The 19,881-nt window shown below is 34.4% G+C and overlaps 1 protein-coding gene across 1 annotated transcript in view; it reads right to left on the bottom strand.

Moving 5' to 3' along the window:
• The window catches only part of LOC141347614 (voltage-dependent calcium channel subunit alpha-2/delta-2-like), a 99,632-nt gene that overhangs the window by 19,084 nt on the left and 60,667 nt on the right, over window positions 1–19,881 (bottom strand). Inside the window, exons 2-9 of the mRNA XM_073852602.1 lie at window positions 12,669–12,758; window positions 9,636–9,701; window positions 8,226–8,300; window positions 8,081–8,155; window positions 7,916–7,987; window positions 6,924–6,995; window positions 6,766–6,827; window positions 5,004–5,413 (exon numbers count right to left, since the gene is read on the bottom strand). Coding sequence (XP_073708703.1) covers window positions 5,004–5,413; window positions 6,766–6,827; window positions 6,924–6,995; window positions 7,916–7,987; window positions 8,081–8,155; window positions 8,226–8,300; window positions 9,636–9,701; window positions 12,669–12,758 — 922 coding nt within the window. The remainder of the gene's footprint in view (window positions 1–5,003; window positions 5,414–6,765; window positions 6,828–6,923; window positions 6,996–7,915; window positions 7,988–8,080; window positions 8,156–8,225; window positions 8,301–9,635; window positions 9,702–12,668; window positions 12,759–19,881) is intronic.

Consider the following 19,881-nt stretch of genomic DNA (forward strand, 5'->3'; position numbering starts at 1 on the left):
CATTCTGAATACATCTTTTTGTCATTAAACCCAAAACGCTTGACATGAGATTTATATATATTTATATAATTAAGATAAAATTATAATTTTCTTATTTTGTAAAAATGCTGTACATGATGGAAAGTTTTGATATATATTTTTGAACTCAGCATCATCAAATTAGGTAATATTTTCAGGATGCAGGGCTGTTATGTTTATATTTTATGTCTTGATATTTGACAAATAGTGATGTAAAACAAACATTCAAGTAGCAATTACTCTGGATATATAGAATATGCATATATATAATAAAATCCACATCCACTGTTGTGCCCAGGTAGTTTTTTCCCTCCACAATGTCTTGCACTTCCAGGTCAGGATAAGTGAAGACGTGGTGGTGGCAGTCTGGGGGGTGATAGACGTACAGAGGGGTCAAGCTGATGAGAAAACGGGGTGTAAGAAGAGGACGACAAACAAACCGGGCGCTACCAAGCGCTCCATCACCAAAACAACAAGAGAGGACCTAAAGGAGGCCATCTAGCAAATTCAACTCTAGCCTATTCCTGCCCATTCCAAAACATGAACTGACCTAAACTGGCTGGCTAAACTAAAGACAAGTTCATAGACATCTTTTAAATCTCTAAGGCAAACATATATGCTTAATCTTCAAGATTTAAAGGGAGAGTTTGGGCAAAAATAAAAATTCAAGATCATTTATTCACCCTCAAACCTATCTGGTGCACACAGGAGATGTTTTGGAAGGATGTTCAAGCTGCTCTTGTCTATTCAGTGAAAGCATACAGTAGACAACGTTTGAAGTGGATCAAAACCAAAGTTGTCCTGAAATCCAAAACAATACCCATTCTTGTCTTTTTTGATCCACTTCACATGTTGACCTTTATATAGCGCCCATGGGCACATTGTTACTGTTAAATAAAACTAGGAACCGCATTTAAATCCAGACTAAAAAACTGTCTAGCTGTGCATTTACTGAATTACTGCTGACTGCACTGTATGATCTTATTTATTTTTCTCTTTTTTAAATATTTGTTAAAGGATGTGCTTTTTTATTGTTAAATTATATTTCTTATTCATTTGTTATGATCATTTGATGATTATTTTTTAACCTCTTTGCAAAGAACTTTTAATTAATATTGTGTATGAAATACAGTATATAATTAAAACTACCTTGGTTTAAAACTATTACAAACAAATCACTATTACTACTATTATGTAACTAATCTCTTCGTTCATTTAAATAGGACTGAACTAAAAAATATATAAATATTGGATGAATATAATTAAGTAAACAAGCCAAAGCCTAATCTACTCTATTATATATAAGGTTTTCTCCCTTTCATATGATGCTTTTTGGGCAATAAATCAAATTTTAAATAACTGTTTATTGAAAATCTTTCAAATAAATTGGAGAAATTATGATGTTGGTTGGTTCTTCACACACAGCTTTTATATTGCTTTAAAAGACTTGGAATACAGCGCACAAAAATGGACTAGGTTTTATAATACGTTTATGGCAGGTTTTTAATGTTTTTGTCCTTTTTTGATTGACAGTCACTATATATTTTTGCTGAATGAAACAGCAGCATGAAAATTGAGGGATGCAAAATATGTTATTTTGCCTTCAATAGAAGTCAGTCAAATGATTCTGAAACAAAATGAGGGAGAGTAAATGATGAATTTTCATTTTTGGGTAAAAAATTCAGACAGGCAATGATATGCTACACTCAAAGTGCAATCACAACTTCTCAACAAAGACCACAATAAGCTTACTGTAATGCTGGAATGCTAAGTTTCTTTTAGGGATGCTTTTAAACTAAAAACTGCATCTATATGACTAAAGTAAGACTTTTACTAGCCGTGACAAACAACGACTGACCATTTCTACAGCAAATGCACCACTCTGAGGATTTAACACTGTCACTGAGGAAGAAAGAGGGGAGGAGACAGATGGAGGAGAATATTTCCAAACATAACGGACACAGGGATCAGAAATACGTTCGACAGTGAGAGAAAGATCATATTTTATTCTTCGTCAGGAGATGTCAGGGAGAGACCTTAAATGGCTGTCTGAGCCGAGAGAGAGAGAGAGAGAGAAAGAGAGAGAGAGCTTGAAAAGGAGAAAGAGAGAGATGTGGGTGTAGGCCGCAGCAAGAGGGTGGGTGAGTGAGTGAGGGAGTGAAGAAGAGGAGGAGAGAGAGGAAGAGGAGGGTCTTGAAGGCAAGGCGGGCAGGAGGAACAGAGGAGGCAAGCAGGCTGGAACAGGTGGAGGTGGGCGTCAGCGGGGAGTTCAGGACAAGGGTACGAGGAAGGAAGTAGAGTAACAAAGGTAGTGGACCAATATGGTGTATACTTGCCCTTGAAGATTGATCCGTCTGAGGAGGAGAGAGCAGAAAAGAAACAGGGGGGACGGGTAAGGGGAGGAGGGGGGTCACAGACAATATTTTATTCAATGACTGTTTGAATAAAAATATTGTTTTTCTCAAAAAAAGGAAAAATCAAGTCAGTCCAAACAGTAATGAACAACTGAGAACAGGAAGCCAAAATGAATGACACATCGCAAAGAATATATGCAACAAGTAGACGGAGGCAGAAGATGGAGACGAGGAGAGAACATCTCAGAGGACACATGAGCAGAATCAGAGATAACGAACCTTCACCGTATGACAAAACATGGAGAAAAATCATGTCACAAAATGAGAATCACACAAGAGCTAGGAAGCAAGGAACGCTTTGGAAAAAGAAAGACAGAACTCAATTTTAGACCAAAGAGGAATGTAAGCATAAACTAATTAAATGAACAGGGTTCGTACAGATACCGTAAAATGAAATTCAAGGACTTTTCAAGCACTACTTTTGTGATTTTCAAGGACTTCAATCAGAGATCTCTTTTATCAAACACGACTAGTATTAGACGAAAATGCAAGTCTGAGCTGTTTCAGCTGAAAGAGACTTGCACTGACTGATCTTAAAATATATCAGTGTCTTTGTCTCATGATGCACACCAGTCATATTTTTTTCTAAGGCATGTTTAGAAAAATTCCTTCAATGTCTTAACAGGGCTAAGCTCTGTCTATGAAACCAGGCCAATGTTTTCCATTTCAAATTCTAAAAAAAAAATACATATACAGTATATATAATAAAAAAATACTAATAAGCCAAATGGCAATAACACAGTGAAGCACATGCACCGTATTACTACTAAAGTAAACTACACTTTTACTATAGTAAAACCACTGTTAATTTTCATAAGGGATTTGTTTTTGTGCAGGTATATACTTTTTTTTTTTTTTTTACTTTTTTTTGTATTAATGGTTTGATGTTTTGTACTGTTTAAGAACAAAATCAGAAAAAAATATTTGTGAAATCACTCCGAAATCCTGATCTGAAACAAATGATTAGTGATCCGTGCTCCCAAGTTTTGTGATAAAGCAAAAGATTTGCAAATTTGAATTAGATCTGGACTTCGAAATGCATAATGCAAATCTTTTGATTTGAACCATTTAATTCACTAAATGATTTACAAACCCATTCTAAATAAAATTATTTGCAATATGTGATTAGAAGTCTGAAACAAATGATTTGCAACACACAATCTGACTGGAGCGCTTAGAAATTTCAGCTTTCATCACTGCGTGATGTCAAAATTCGAAAATTAATGACTCTTTTAATTTGATCTGGTTTTTGCTAATGAATCGCTTGAAATGAATGATCAAAGTAACAAGTTTGAATCAATTGAAGCGGTTCCAGTGTAAATGACTCAATTGATGTGGTTCAACTGTTTTCTTTTTGCAACTCAGCCACAATACCAGTACTACTACTTGTTTAGCTCGCTTGTTTTCAGACATTAACTGACATACACAAAAAAGTATGATGTTTTTTAAATTGTGTAAATTTTGCGTGAAAAGATACGTGCCTTAAATTTCATAAGCACTTGTACGAACCCTGAATGAATGAAAGCATGAACTACAGACTTAACGAATAAATAAACAAAAGAAAAAACAAACTAAAGGTTAAACAAACAAAAGAATGAACTATAAATAAAAAACGAACAAAAATAAATAAAACAACAAACAAAATGCACAAAAGAGTAAACTAAATATATAAAAAAACTATAAAACTAAACAAAACAATGGGTATAAGAAGTGAAAGAACTAAAAATCAAACTAAAGAACAAATTACAGAAAGAAAGAGACAGAACTGAGAGATATAAATGAATCAAATGAAAAAGACGGAAGAATGAACAAAAGCTGAAACAAACAAATAAGAGAGAATTAAAGAACTGCACAAAAGAACAAGATCAAACCAAGGAGGAACAAAAGCAATAAAAACGACATTTAAAAAAATGTGAAAAATACACAAAAACAGACTGAATAAAAAGAATGAAACAAACTAGGGATCAAATGAACAAACAAAAAATAACAAAAGTGATAGAATGAAAGTATAAATGCAATGTAGAAACTACTAAGGATCAAACTAAAGCACTAAAGAATAAATAAAACAGAAATGAAACAAATAAAGTAGAATAAACAAAATATGAGCAAACAAATGACCTATAGATAAAATGAATGAACTAAATACAACAGAAATGAATAAATAACAACAAGGAAAAAGAAGGAAAGAAAGGAAAACCAAAGGCGTTCCATCTCCCATGTAGGACAATGGCCCGTCGGGGGGCATTGTGGGATACTTTTTTCTTATTTATTGACTGATTCCAAAGCTGCCGGCAAACAATAAAGCACAGTGAGCATCCACGCGAATCAAAGCAAATAATAAACACGAGCAAACACATAAAGCACACAGTGAAAAGCAAAAGCATGCCTCTTTTCACATCTGGCTAACGAAAACAAAAAGACAAAACCTGTCCAGACAAAAGATGCTTCAGAATCGTCATTGTGAGAGAGAAGACGAGAGCATTTTTTTAATGTTTCGGCAAAAGGAAAAATAATAGCACATGGTCACCATTATTTTCAACTCAGTAAACACAGTAAAACCACAGCTTTCACCTCTCTGGTTTTTAGTGAGGGTTTTTTCTTTGCATCCGTGCAGGGAAAGAAAAATCACCTCAGTACAGAACAGCATGAGGACAGGAGGGAAGAGGGAAGAGGTGGGGTGGGGTTTCACAGAAGAGCACGTCCACTCTCGCTTTTTTCCCAGCGCTGAAACGCGACGCCCCTCGCCGGGAATCCACGCTCGGACCCGACGCTGCTGTGATGTCAGAGAAAGGGGGAGGGGCTTCCGTTGATTGGACGAGAGGGGCGGGAGGGGGGGAACAGGAAGTCTCTTTGGGAAGAAAGAAAGGTAAGCAGGCTTTGCGTTAGCCTGCCCCTGGTACTTACACTGAACCTGGAGGATCTGGTCGCTCAGGTTGGCCTTGATGTGGTTTTCGCTGTAGGACGGCAGAACTAAACCCAGACTGCGAGGAAGGAAAGGGAGAATCGGAATATCATTTGCATATGACCACATTTGCAACCAATCACACTTTTTTAAAGCAAATGTGACCCTGGACCACAAAACCAGTCTTAAGTAGCAAGGGTATATTAGTAGCCAAGTAAAGATCATGTTCAGTGAAGATATTTCCTACTGTAAATATATCAAAACTTAATTTTTGATTAGTAATATGCATTGCTAAGAACTTCATTTGGACAACTTTAAAGGCATTTTTCTTAATATTTTGATAAGATATTAAGTGCAGCTTTCTGAAAAAATCTGATTATACTTAAAACAAGAAAAAAACCGGACAATTGGTAAGAAAAATAAACTTATTGATTTAAACAACAACTCAATTTTGATACATTTTTCAGAAAACATTATGTAACTTTGCTTCTTAAAGGGATGGTTCGGAGTAGATTTGACTTCATTGCTTCTTAAGTATAAATGTATCTTGATTTAAGAATGTTTAGATATTTCTACTGGAGAATTGACAAAAATACTAATAAAGAAAGTAATTTTATATTCAAATATATATTAATTATACTGTCTTGTTGACAGTACAACACTGTAAAACTGATATTTTCTTTAATTTATGGGTAATATATGCAAGTAAGTAACTACTAACTTTTAATTTAAAAAATTTAGGCAAGGCAATCTTATTTATATAGCATATCTAATAAAAAATACTTTATATTGGCATAATTAAGAGATAAAAGTATCCATTTTAAACACAAACATGAGTATATAAAATGAAAAATAAAATGTAAAAAATCTAAATGCTACTACAAAGTAAAATTGCCCAAATAAGGCCTTATGTCCCAAATTCTAGTTTTAACAGAACTGCAAAAATCCCAAACAAAAATTTCAACTTAGAAAAACTGCTGATACCGTTTGATTTACTGAGGTAGATGAACAGCGTTTTCTGAACAATAATAACAAATTTCAAGTCCTATTTTGTGTTTTATTCATGGTTCAATCATTATTCTAGCCTGGAAAAATCCAGACCCTAATCTATTAAGATTATTATGTCTTGCAGAGACAATTCAAATTGTGCTCTCGCGAGATCTCTGGATTTCCAGGGTATCATTATTCAAGATTTTATTAATTCACTGAAATAATGACTAACATCCAAAAGGCCCTGCTGAAGAGACTAATTTTGGGAACCATACAATATTACTCATTTTGGCAGGTTATGGAAGGCAATTAAAATTCATGACTAATTTCAACAAAACTGCATTTAATGTTTCACAGTCTAAACTTAAAATAGCCAAGAGGATGAAGAGAGAAAGTGACTGAAGTACACAAAAATGCAGTATGAAAGTGTGTCATATTGACCTGTAATCTGTGCCCTCCACTGGACTCCATATGTACGTCCTCTGGACCTCATCAATGTAACGCTGAAAATACACACAGAAACAGCAGCACATTACCAACCAACCGTACGATCATTACACCGTATGCCATTATATTTAGGAGGAGGTCATGTGACTCACCTCATCCGCAGACTTCACTAGTGTCTTGATTCTCCTCTGTCCTTGTCTGCCATCTATCATTAGACGGCGAATCTACGAAAAGATTAAAAAAAAAAAAAAAAAAAAGATAATTTCATCATCTTTATTTAAAATGGTCTCATTCATTGTGTATTACTATTTTGCAGTGTGTTCTTGGACTGTAAACTGATTAAAGAGATTTAAACATTATTTAAAATCAAGATTTGACTTTCTCAAACCGCTGTATAGTTTTCCAGGTACAAGTTTGAGATGATTTTTCATGTTTTTGAAATAAGTCTCTTCTACTCACCAAGGCTTCATTTATTTGATTAAAAATACAATAAAAACAGTAATATTTTGAAATATTATTAAAATTGAAAACAACTGTTTTCTATTTAAACATGTCATAAAATGTAATTTATTTCTGTGATGCATTACTCCAGTCTTCAGAGTCACATGATCTTTCAGAATTTGATTTGCTGCTCAGTAAACATTTCTTATTTTTAACAATGTTAAAAACAGTTGTGCTCCTTAATATTTTTGTGAAAACCATAAATTTAGATATTTTAAACAAGTAGTTTTATATTCAAATAAACATGAATTATACTGTCTTGCTGACAGCACAACAATGTCATTTTTTTAAAATTCTAGGACACTTTGATGAATAGAAAATTAAAATGAACAGCATTTATTTGAAATGTAAACGTTTGGTAACAATATAATATAACAATATAAATCTTTACTGCCACTTTTGATCAATTTAAAGCATCCCTGCTTAATAAAGGTATTAAAAAAATCTTGATCTCACACAAAGTAAGTGAATTGGGAATTTTATTCCAAGACCCGAAAACGCTCTTCATCCAGAGAAGCATGACCTGCTTTGCTAAACTCTGCCTTGTTGTCTGATGAGTAATTTAATGACATTTTAATAATGTATTTGGCACATTTTCAGGGAGAACTTAATGTACTTAGTGTAACTTAATAGAGAGGTTCACCTCCTCCTTGTTGCGGTCTGGAAGTTCAGCATCCAAGAAGTCCAAAGTGACCGGCTCTCTGAAGTTAATGATCTACACAAATGCATTAGAAAAAGGAGAGGAACATGTCAAAAAGAACTACATTTTTGACCAAATTTAAGGTCTACAAACTCAAACAATTTTTACCTTAGGCTGAAGGTTGGGGTGCAGCAGCACATAACCATTAGGATCTATGGCAAACGTGTAACCATTGGCTCCAAGCTGTGTACAGAGATGCAAATTAATGACTGATGATTGAAAGAAAAGTGCCCGAAAAAGAGATTTCACTTACCTTATATCTTGGTGTGAGTTCTTTAATTTCATTGAGGGCGATGTCTACACCCATGACACCAAGAATCAACTGATTCTGCAAGAAAGAAACCAACAGACTGAAAAATACAACAAACGACCACAAGGGGGCAGAATTGATATTTGACAAAACTAAAGGTAACAATCAAAGCAAACAGTCAAAAACAACTGGATTAATGCTTGGAGAGTGAACTATTTGTCAAACAAGCACATTTCTTCATTTTTATGTTATACATAATGTTGAGTTGTTGTATCGTTGTTATCATGACCACTGTCAAAGACAAAAAATACAAAGCTTTGGTAAAAAGCATCTGCTAAGGACATAAATTAAAGAACAAATAAAGTGAGAAACGAAAATATGCCTCCAAGAAAAATAACCAGTATGTGATGACACGCAATGTGTTGAATTAAAATGCGCTCTGCATTTATCACTCACACTGACAGGACATTTGATCATCTAATGGAAATGTTATTCATCTATCAATGCACAATAAAAGATGTGTGCAAACATTACCGATTCAATCCAGCTGAACAGACGATGTTTAGAATACAGTTTTACCTTGAAATATGCGTCATGGAATACATCATAAGGGTCAATTTTTTGATATTGAGATTTATACATCGTCTGAAATACATCTTGTACATCAACTGAATAAATAAGCTTTCCATTTGATCTATGGTTTGTTAGGACATGACAATATTTGAAAATCTGGAATCTGAGGGTGCAAAAAATCTAAATACTGAGAAAAATGTCTTTAAAGTTGTCCAAATGAAGTCCTTAGCAATGCATATTACTAATCAAAAATTAACTTTTGATATATTTACAGTAGGAAATTTACAAAACATCTTCTTAGAACATGATCTTTACTTTATATCTTCATGAAAAATCAATAATTTTGACCCATACAATGTATTGTTGGCTATTGCTACAAATATACTTGTTCGAATTGGTCACATATATACAAAGCACAAATGCTCCTAATAAATGTTAATTAACACTTCCATTCATTACAGGATATTTTAATAAATTAAAACCACCGTTTAGTCTTTTAGTTTTGCCTGATAAAAGTAATTCAACAACATTCATACAGTTTAACTATGGTTTAAGAGTTCAAATAGAACTGTATGGACTATTTATGAAATTAAACTTCAAACCATACTCAAACGTCCTTGTGCGTCTTCAAAGTCAAGCCCTATTCAATATGCATTCGACACGATTGTGAAACATGCCGCTCTCGAACAGTTTGTCAATGTCAGTTAGGGAACATGCTAAGAATTAGAAGCGGAACGTGATCACACTCATAATGCAAAAACTCCAGCATTTGTTTAATCCTGCGGGGTTCGAGAAACATATTACTAGGTGTTCATTTACAGGAATCTGCTCGCGACTTACTTTGGAGTCTCCGTCAGTGGTGAGATTGAAGACTGGCATTGTGCCGGTAATGACGAGACCCAAACCCTGTGAAAAAACAAACACTGCAATATAAAAAGTTTGTTTTTTTTATTGCTGTGAACTAAAGGAAGTTCACAGTACACTGCACACATGAATAAAAGACTGCCGCATATAAAGCGCCGTCCAACTCGTGGTAAAATTATATGGTCAATGACAAAGCAAACTAGCTATGGAGATTCAAATTTGTGCATTCTAGAAAGAAAACAAAGAATGAACAATATCACAGCCAGTGGCTGTCACTAACAATGCAATCTGAAAGGCTTTCTCAGTCTCAAATCAATGAATAACGGCATGTGTCTATGCATTTCAGTCTTTCCTACAGGATACGGTTCTTCCAGCATGGTGCGATAAACCCCTAATGCGCTAAACAATAACTAATAGCATTTCTTCAACAGTTCATAAACAAAACACTTATTTTAATAGAACTCTGTTGTGTGTATGTATATTTAAGTACACTTTGTGCTTAGAACAACCAGTCAGTAAGTTGACTGAATAAAGTTTTACTAACCTTACAAATAAACATTTATTTCAAAAAGTAACCAACTCTGATTTATTGGAACACCAGCAGTTTAGTGAGTGAGTCATTCAAGCTGATTCACTCAGAAAGTGAGTCACCTGATTCAGTCACTAATAGGTGAATCATTCAGAAGAATCGCATAAATCAGCAGATTTATTTGTAAATTAGTCAGCCTGCTGTGCAACAGAAATGCAATAAAATTGAACTATTTTTGTCAATATGCCTAAAAGTGTGTATAACCTGTGTGCAACGATTCCTACTATAAGCTATATTTCATGCAGAAATGTGTAATCTAAGGTTGTGTTTACACATTCACAAGTTATTCCTTTGCATTTTGATTGTCAAAACAATCCCATTCCCAAGGATCCACAAAAATGTCTACAAATGCTGTAATATTATGCATGCCAGGGAAATAGTTTGTTGATGTCACTTTGTGCATGCAAACAGTATCGTTTTCAAAAACTTGCACTTTGAGTGTTTTCTAAAATGCTTCTAAAATGCCATTGTTGCATAAATACCGCATTAAATGTTTGTCTTTTTCATTGAAAATGGTGTTGTGTAAATTCTGCCTTACGGTCATGAACCCAAAATAAGGTAATGGAAATATCAATACAGTTGAAGTCAAAAGTTTACATACACCTTGCAGAAACTGGAAAATGTTCATTATTTTATCAAAATAAGAGGGATCGTACAAAATGCATGTTATGTTTTATTTAGTACTGACCTGAATAAGATATTGCACATAAAAGATGTTTACATACAGTTTATATTTATAAAAATGATAAATTACATAAACTTGATTCTTAATACTGTTTTGTTACCTGAATGATCCACAGCTATGGATTTTTTGTTTAGTGATAGTTGTTCATGAGTCTCTTGTTTGTCCTGAACAGTTAAACTGCCCGCTGTTTTTCAGAAAAATCCATCAGCTTTTCAGCTTTTTTGTGTATTTGATTTCTTTCCAACAATGACTGTATGATGTTGAGATCCATCTTTTCACACTGAGGACAACTGAGGGACTCATATGCAACTATTACAGAAGATTCAAATGCTCATTGATGCTTCAGAAGGAAACACGATGGATTAAGAACTTTTGGAATTTGAAAATCTGGGTAAATTGAACTTTTTGTGTCATCATGTGAATCTTCTGTAGCTTCCGAAGAGCAGCACCAAATGAAAACATATGATATTTAGGCAAAATGAGAAAAATGTACACATCTTTATTCTGTTCAAAAGTTTTCACCCCCGGGCTCTTAATGCATCGTGTTTCCTTCTGGAGCATCAATGAGCATTTGAAACTTCTGCAAGGCCCCGATCACACCGAACGCATTTTTGCAGTGAGAGGCGCCTTTTTTGAATGGTTTTCTGTTGGCAGCGAGCGTTCTGCGCGCTGCTAATGCGCCCCTTGCGTTTTCGCCACCTGCTGCGCCTCACTGAAGTTGAAAAAAAATGCAACTCTGAGTGGAAAAACGCCCAACGTCATTCACGTTTTTTCCATTGTCCAATCGAATGAATGGAGAGGCAGGCCTTCTGTTGTGGTGACGAAAGTTTACCGTTGCTTAAAAAGTTGCTTAAAAGACTGCAAGAAATGGAGGAGAAACTTTTGGTGTCTGTCGTGGGTAACCCGGAGCTGTATTTTTTAGGGTTTCTGCTAATATGACAGTTTAATTAACAGCAAAAACCAAAGATTTTAGAGCGCTCGCTTTATAATCCTTTGATTTGACTGACAGGACAGCTGTTTTGGTCGTTGCCTAGCAACATAAAAAAAACATAGCACACTGCTCTTTTTTTCAAAGTCACCAAAAAAAGGCAGTGCTGTGCGCCTCGCGTTTTTAGAACTAAAAGACGCGTTCGGTGTGATCGGGGCCTAATAGTTGCACATGAGCGCCTCAGTTGTCCTCAGTGTGAAAAGATGGATCTCAAAATCATACAGTTATTGTTGGAAAGGGTTCAAATACACAAAATACCAATGAATTTGTGGGACCTGAATGATTTTTCTGATGAACAGCGGGCAAACAAGGGACTCATGAACAACTATTGAGGACCATTCAGGTAACAACACTTAATTAAGAATCAAGCATATGTAAACTTTTGAACGGGGTCATTTTTTAATAATTCAACTATTATTTTCACTTGTGGACTATATGTAAACATCTTTTATGTGAAATATCTTATTCAGGTCAGTGCTAAACAAAAAACAACATGCATTTTGTATGATCCCTCATATTTTGGTAAAATAATTAACATTTTGCAGATTCTGCAAGGTGTATGTAAACTTTTGACTTCAACTGTATGTACTACTGATAATGAAATCAGATAAACAAGTATTTAAAAGCCAAACACTTAATTTAAGCAGGCTCATATTGTGGGCAGACTGATCCATTGGCCATATTTGAAATTATACAGTGCAATTTTGAGTTGATGATGATGATGATGGTGGTGGTAATCTTCCATACCAGAGCATCCTGGTAAACGTTGGTCCACTGCACTTGTTTAGCCCGTTCTCCTGCCAGCACCATTGGCCGTCCAAGAACATCCAAATACTCCTATAAACAAAAAACAAAGAATTCAACACATATACCACAAGAACTGTATCCCAGCTTACAACAATTTTACAACAAACACGCCCAGCATCAGCAATCAAAAGCATCTATTCTCAACAGGTTACAACTATTAACACTCTGAGCTCTGAAAGTGCAACACTAAAGGCAGGAGTCCACACCTCCCTCTGCCATAAAGCAAACGACTGCGACTCGCCGCTCCATTACATAAAGCACGCTGTTAAAAGCGTCCGCCCGAGGGGCCAGTAAAGCCAGCTGCACAGAGGCACTTCCAGCCGTAACAAATCATCATAAAGCAGCTATTAAAGCATATTACAGCTGTTAGAAAGCACATTCTCGCTCTGGAGGGGTAGGGTGGGCTGCCACAGGACGACACTTGTTGGGTTGCCGTAAGCACAGGCTTATAAATGACACTTTGTATTTCAACACAACACTCTTTGTGAGGTTAACCATTCAAAGAAGTGAACCACACTAAAAAGTCTAAAAGAATGGGTCGTACTGTATTAGACCCCAAATAACAAAAACAAGATTACTTTTTAAGATTATCACTCTTAAAAAAAGAAAGTAAGAGTCTCTTCTGCTCACTAAGCCTGCATTTATTTGATCTAAAGTACAGTAAAAACAGTTCAATTTTGAAATATTTTAAATTGTGTTCTATTTGAATATTGAATTTTGAAATGTAATTTATTCCTGTGATTTCAAAGCTGAATTTTTAGCATCATTACTCCAGTCACATGATCCTCTAGAAATCACTCTAATATTCTGATTTGCTGCTCAAAAAACATTTATTATTGTTGAAAACAGCTGAGTCGAAAATCTATATCTATATTTAAAATAGTTGAGTAAATTTGTTAAGGTTTATTTGATGAATAGAAAGTTCAGAAGAACAGCATTCATCTGAAATTTAAATCTTTTGTAACATTATAAATGTCTTTATCATCACTTTTGACCAATTTAAAGCATCCTTGCTACATAAAAGTATTCATTTCTATAATTTCTGCCCCCCTCCCCCTTCAAAAAAATACGATACTGACTTCAGTCTTTTGAATGGTATAGTGTATAATGTTACAAAAACGTTTTATTTCAGACATTTTGATCATTAGATCTTTCTATTCATCAAAAAATGTACTCAAAAAATTTTACTTAACTACTTTAAATATAGATTAAAGTAATAATAATGAATGTTTCTTGAACAGCAAATCAGCGTATTAGAATGATTGCTGAAGGATCATGTGACTGGAGTAATATTATGACTGAAAATTTCGCTTTGATCACAGGAATAAATGACATAAGCAAATATATTCGAGTTATTTTAAACAATTAAAATATTTAAGAATTTTACTGCTTTTGCTGTATATATCAAATAAATGCAGGTTTGAAAATGCTATTTTAAATCATGAAAATACTATTTTAATGTATTTGCTTTATTAGTCTTCCAAAACATTTTGACCAAAATAAATGTCCATGCCAGCCATTTATGGTTTTTCATTCAATTTTTAAGAGACTGCACTCTATAATACACAATTTAAATATTCATTTTTTTGAGCTCAGCATAACTTGTGATATAACCATGTTTTATTATACTTTATTATTTAATTTTTAATAGTTATCAAGCTTTTTCACATTTCCTATGTTTTCGATGACTGTAAAAACCTTTCTTTTTTCCTGTTTATTCATGAAATTCACCTGAAAATGTCTCTTGCTCCGTGTTGATGCCGGGCTGAGAAAACACATTCAATAATGCAATCTTCCAACTTCAACATAATGGAGGGCCAGCAGCTTATGTGGGAAATATTTTGTCTCTCTGAAAGCCAGTGGCTTGTGTAAGTGTGGCCTTTTGATGAAACGGCAGCATTAGGCCACTTTTATTTCTTGCTGGAACATGGAAGTGCTGACAAGCGTAACCTATTCTATTATTAGCTCACTAAAACACCGTTTAACGTGCCGTTGGGACACATTTCAGCAGAGACGTTGACAGGCGGACCTTTTCACACAGGAGAAAGGAGAAAGGTAAACAGCGGTGGGCCGGTAATGGCGGTCTCTGCGGTACGAGGGGATAAAGAGCAGTGACACAGCAGGCTGCCGCTCAGATTAGCTTGTAGATTTCCAGTCTGTCCATAAACCTTCATCAACTCAATGCAGCAGCTCAGTTATGAAGGAGCCGGATTTATATTCACACGGTTCTCATTATACTTAGCAATGTGACACTTTAATGTTACACAGGCAGAGAGTAAAGGTAAAGGCAGCAGCTTTTTCCATTTGAACACTTTCATAATCAACTCAATCGCTTTCCAATCACATTAATAGCCTGAGTATTTTTGCAAACAGCATGTGAGTAATTCGAATTAAGCATAAATGCATTATATAATAAAATAATCCTATATGTACTATATATTTTTGAAGAAATTAATACTTTTATTCAGCAAAACTGATCAAAAGTGTCAGTAAATACATGTTACAAAAGGTTCTATTTCATATAAATGCTGCTCTTTTAAATGTTAAATTCAAAGAATCTTGAAAAAAAAAAGATTAGAGAAAATATGAAGCAGAACAACTGTTTTCAGCATCAATAACAATTATAAATGTTCCTTGAGCAGGAAATCAGCATATTAGAATGATTTCTGAAGGATCATGTGACAATGAAGTCACAATGATAATGAAAATTCAGCTTTGCATCACAGAAATAAATATTTAAAATATTCTAATAAAAACAGTTTATGTAATAATATTTCACAATATTACTGTTTTTACTGTATATTTGATCAAACAAATGATAACCTTGTGAACAATAAAATAAAAATGAAAATCTACTAAAGTACTAAAAATAGCAAAAATTGAGACCATTGACACTGAGATCCTATTATAGTTTTTAACATTATGAATTTGTTTTTATTCATTTTCATTTTAAAACTTGCAAGGTATATTTAAAATTTTAGTATTTTTTATTTTGTGATAGATAGATAGATAGAAACTGCACTTTAGCAAAATTAATTTAAATATAAAAAATAATTTGAAGAGCTTAGCAAAACTTACATTTACTATAGTAACGTTCATGTTTTATTATATTTTGTTATTACATTTTTTACAGTTATTATGATTTTTTTTTTTTTTATTAAACATTTTTCTAATTTCCTAAACTGCCCATGTTTTGGGTGAATGCTTATTAAACCTTTTTCAAATTTCTTAATTTGAGATCCTATTATAGATTTTATTAACATTATGAATTAGTTTTTATTTTTATATTTTCCACTTTTTACTTATTTTTATATGTTCAACTTCAAATTAAAATTTCTATCATTTTTCTTTTGTTTTGCAACTTTTACTTTACTGTACATAAAGGTACACTGAATGAAAAGTAGAGATGTTGAGCTATTTAGCTGAAATAAAATAAAAGTTGTTTTTTTTTTGTTTTAGTTAATGTTATTTCATTAATCTTTTTGATGGTTTTAGTTAACGCTAATTTAGACAAAATAACAACCCTGGATTTACACAAAATAATAACTGCCTCAGTTGCTAAATTGTGTATCATTGCAGTGTAAACTATATTATCGCCCAGCTATAATCTGCTAAATGTGACTATAAATCACGAAGATATCAAGATATTATAAGCGTCAACAACATGGTTTTCAGTAAAGTTGCTTTGAAACAATTTGTATTGTGAAAAGCATTATATAAATAATTTGACTTGTCTTTGGAAATGTAGTTCAAGCATCTTTCAGACATTCACTAGAAGAACTTTTTGCAGGTTTGATGGTTTTTCCTGTCAGAAATCCACCGGCATCTGCGAGCGATTGCTGTGGAAGTGCAGTTGGCGGTTATTTTTGGCAGCGGCCATCCACGGCTCTCCGAGGTAACAGTATGTGACAGGGGAGGAGGTGGTGAGGAGGTGCACAGGTGTGGCGGCCGCTGCTGTCGATATATACAGTTATGCGCCCACACCTGTCTCACGCAGGCTATTAGAATAAGTGGCAGTTCTCTGAATAAAATTACACTCAGCCTAATGGAACAGCTGATGGTCTATTCAAGTGCCTGATCAGCTCGCCTGCGGGGAGGTTCGACGCAAGCCGGGGGGAGGGAGAAAATAGGGAGGCGAGATGGGAAGGAGGAGACACGAATGAATAAAGCAAAGTTGGATTGGAAAAAGAGGGGAGCAGATAGTAAAAGGTGATAGAGAGAAGATAAAGAAGCAAGGCTGAAGCGTCAGTGAAGAGCGCTGAATAATCACACAGAAGAGGTGAGGAAATTGAGGCCGACCGCTTTCGGGGAAGAGCGATGTTATTGCCGACGGTTTCGTGGGCCTCGGGAAAGATTACTGGAGGATAATGAAAACTGTACAGAAGTGGATTAGAGAAATCACAGTCCCATTTGAATCTTATTGACGCTAAATATAGAAGTCCGTATCGCTTTATCCGCTCATCTTTATAGTTCTCTCTAGCGTGACATATATATCTGGAAACTGTGATAACATCATAGAGCTTCAAAGCTCAGGAAGCAGAATGAACTTACAGTGAACTGGATTCATGTATAGAGGCTTTAATAAAATGGAAAATCTGATGATATGAGCACACCTATGAATGCATATCAACTCAAGATAAACAGTTTATTGTAAATAATTTGAATGCATCAGCATTGTCTCTCAGATGGCTGTTGTTTCTGTTTTCTAAAAGAAATGAGCCACTCGAGGCCATGTGCTATAGCGATTTTACCAGCGTTAAAAGGGCTTTTGGTACTCCAATTCATGTCATGCACGAAAACAACCCTTAGATTAATTAAAATGATCTATATAAATATAAATAATATGTATGTGTGTCCAAAAAACAGCTATAAGTAGCACAGGTATATTTGTAGCAATAGCCAAAAATACATTGTATGGGTCAACATTGTTTTTTTATGCCAAAAATCATTAGGATATTAAGTAAATATGTTCCATGAGGATATTTTGTAAATTTCCTACTGTAAATATGTCAAAACTTCATTTTTGATTAGCAATATGCATTGCTAAGAACTTCATTTGGACAACTTTAAAGCCGATTTTCTCAATTTATTTATTTTTTTGCACCCTCAGATTCCAGATTTTCATATAGTTGTATCTTGGCCAAATATTGTCCTATCCTAACAAACCAGCTTTCAGATGATGAACTATACATCATAAAAAAACTTATTTATTTATTTAGCATTTATTCAGAATAATTATTTTTTGTTTTGTTTTTTAGTCCAGGGTCACATATAAGGTTAGCAACATTTTTTTTATGTTTTTGAAAGAAGTCTCTTCTGCTCACCAAGGCTGCATTTATTTGATTAAAAATACAGCAAAAACAGTAAAAATGTGAAATATTACAATTTAAAGTAACTGTTTTCTATTTGAATATATTGCAAAATGTAATTTATTCCTGTGATGCAAAGCTGCATTTTCAGCAGCCTTCAGTGTCACATGATCCTTCAGAAATCATCTAAAATACTGATTTGCTGCTCAAGAATTTTATTTTCAGGATTATTTGACAAATAGAAAGTTCAAACGCACATAATGTATTTGAAACAGAAGTCTTTTGTACTATTATAAATGTCCTTAATGTCACTTTTAATGCCTCCTTGCTGTATAAATACATTAATGTTTTAAAAACATGTTACTGACCCCAAACTTAAAGCAGTACTGTATGTACAGTCAAGCCCGAAATTATTCATACCCCTGGCAAATTCTGACTTAAAGTTACTTTTACTCAACCAGCAAGTTTTTTTTTTTTGACCAGAAATGACGCAGGCTTCTCTCAAAAGATAATAAGACGATGTACAAGTGGCATAATTTTGGAAAAACTCTAATCTTTTATTTACATTTGAACAAAAAGTGGCATGTCCAAAATTCTTCATACTCTTCTCAGTAATCAATAGAAAAGCCTATATTGGCGATTACAGAAATCAAACGCTTCCTATAATTGCTGACCAGCTTTTTGCATGTCTCCACTGGTATTTTTGCCCATTCATCTTTAGCGATGAGCTCCAAATCTTTCAGGTTGGAGGGTTTCCTTGCCATCACCCTGATACAACGTCTTGTATTTTTTAATAATACTTTGCACTGTAGCCACTGGAACTTCAAAACATTTATATATGGTCTTATAGCGCTTTCCTGACTTGTGAGCAGCCATATTGCACAGCCGCAGGTCCTCAGTGAGCTCCTTTGTCTTAGCCATAACTGTCCACAAACCAACAGCAGAGAGCTTCTGTTTTTCACCTGTTGAGTTGATTAAAACAGCTGCTCCTAATGAATCAGGGTAATTAGGATGCTTTAAAACAGCTTGGACTATTTGGAATGGTAACTTTGCATTTTCCCATATCCTGTGACAGTCTGCAAAGGGTATGAATAATTTTGGACATGCCACTTTTTATTCAAATGTAAATAAAAACTGAGAAATATTTTTTTCCACAATGATGCCTCTTGTACATCGTCTTATCTTTTGGGAGAAGCCTGCGTCATTTCCGGTCAAAAAAAAAAAAAAAAAAAAAAAAAAAAAACTTGCTGGTTGAAGAAAAGTAACTTTAATACAGAATTTGCCAGGGGTATAAATAATTTCAGGCTTGACTGTATATATATATATATATATATATATATATATATATATATATATATATATATATATTAGTGGTGGGCCGTTATCGGCGTTAACGTGCTGCGTTAACGTGAGACTCTTATCGGGCGATAAAAAAAATATTGCCGTTAATCTATTCTCAAGTTGGGTTGGGAGCTGGGTCTAAACTACGTAAGCTATGATGACTTTCACCTTGATATTTTAGCGCGGATGAACGTATACCTAGTCGAATGCACTGTAGGGGGCGAGAACGAGTCTTCAACTTCTGTGAAATTACCACATCAAATGAGACGTGCAAACATGGATGCAGTTATGAAGCCGCTTCAGGGCAGGTGCGTGCGTTGCTAGACCCTTTTTACTGGGGCACGTGCCCCAGTGAAAATCTGCTGTGCCCCAGTAAAATCTGAAGTTTGAGTTATAATTTACTTTGATAATCCCGAAATAAAGACATTAAACTATATGCAACAACTGAATTGACGCTTCTAAAAGCAACGCAGTTTAATGGAAGACTATGCACGCAGAAATCC

This window comes from Garra rufa, chromosome 12, assembly GCF_049309525.1.
Source record: "Garra rufa chromosome 12, GarRuf1.0, whole genome shotgun sequence".
NCBI classification, from domain to species: Eukaryota; Metazoa; Chordata; class Actinopteri; order Cypriniformes; family Cyprinidae; genus Garra; species Garra rufa.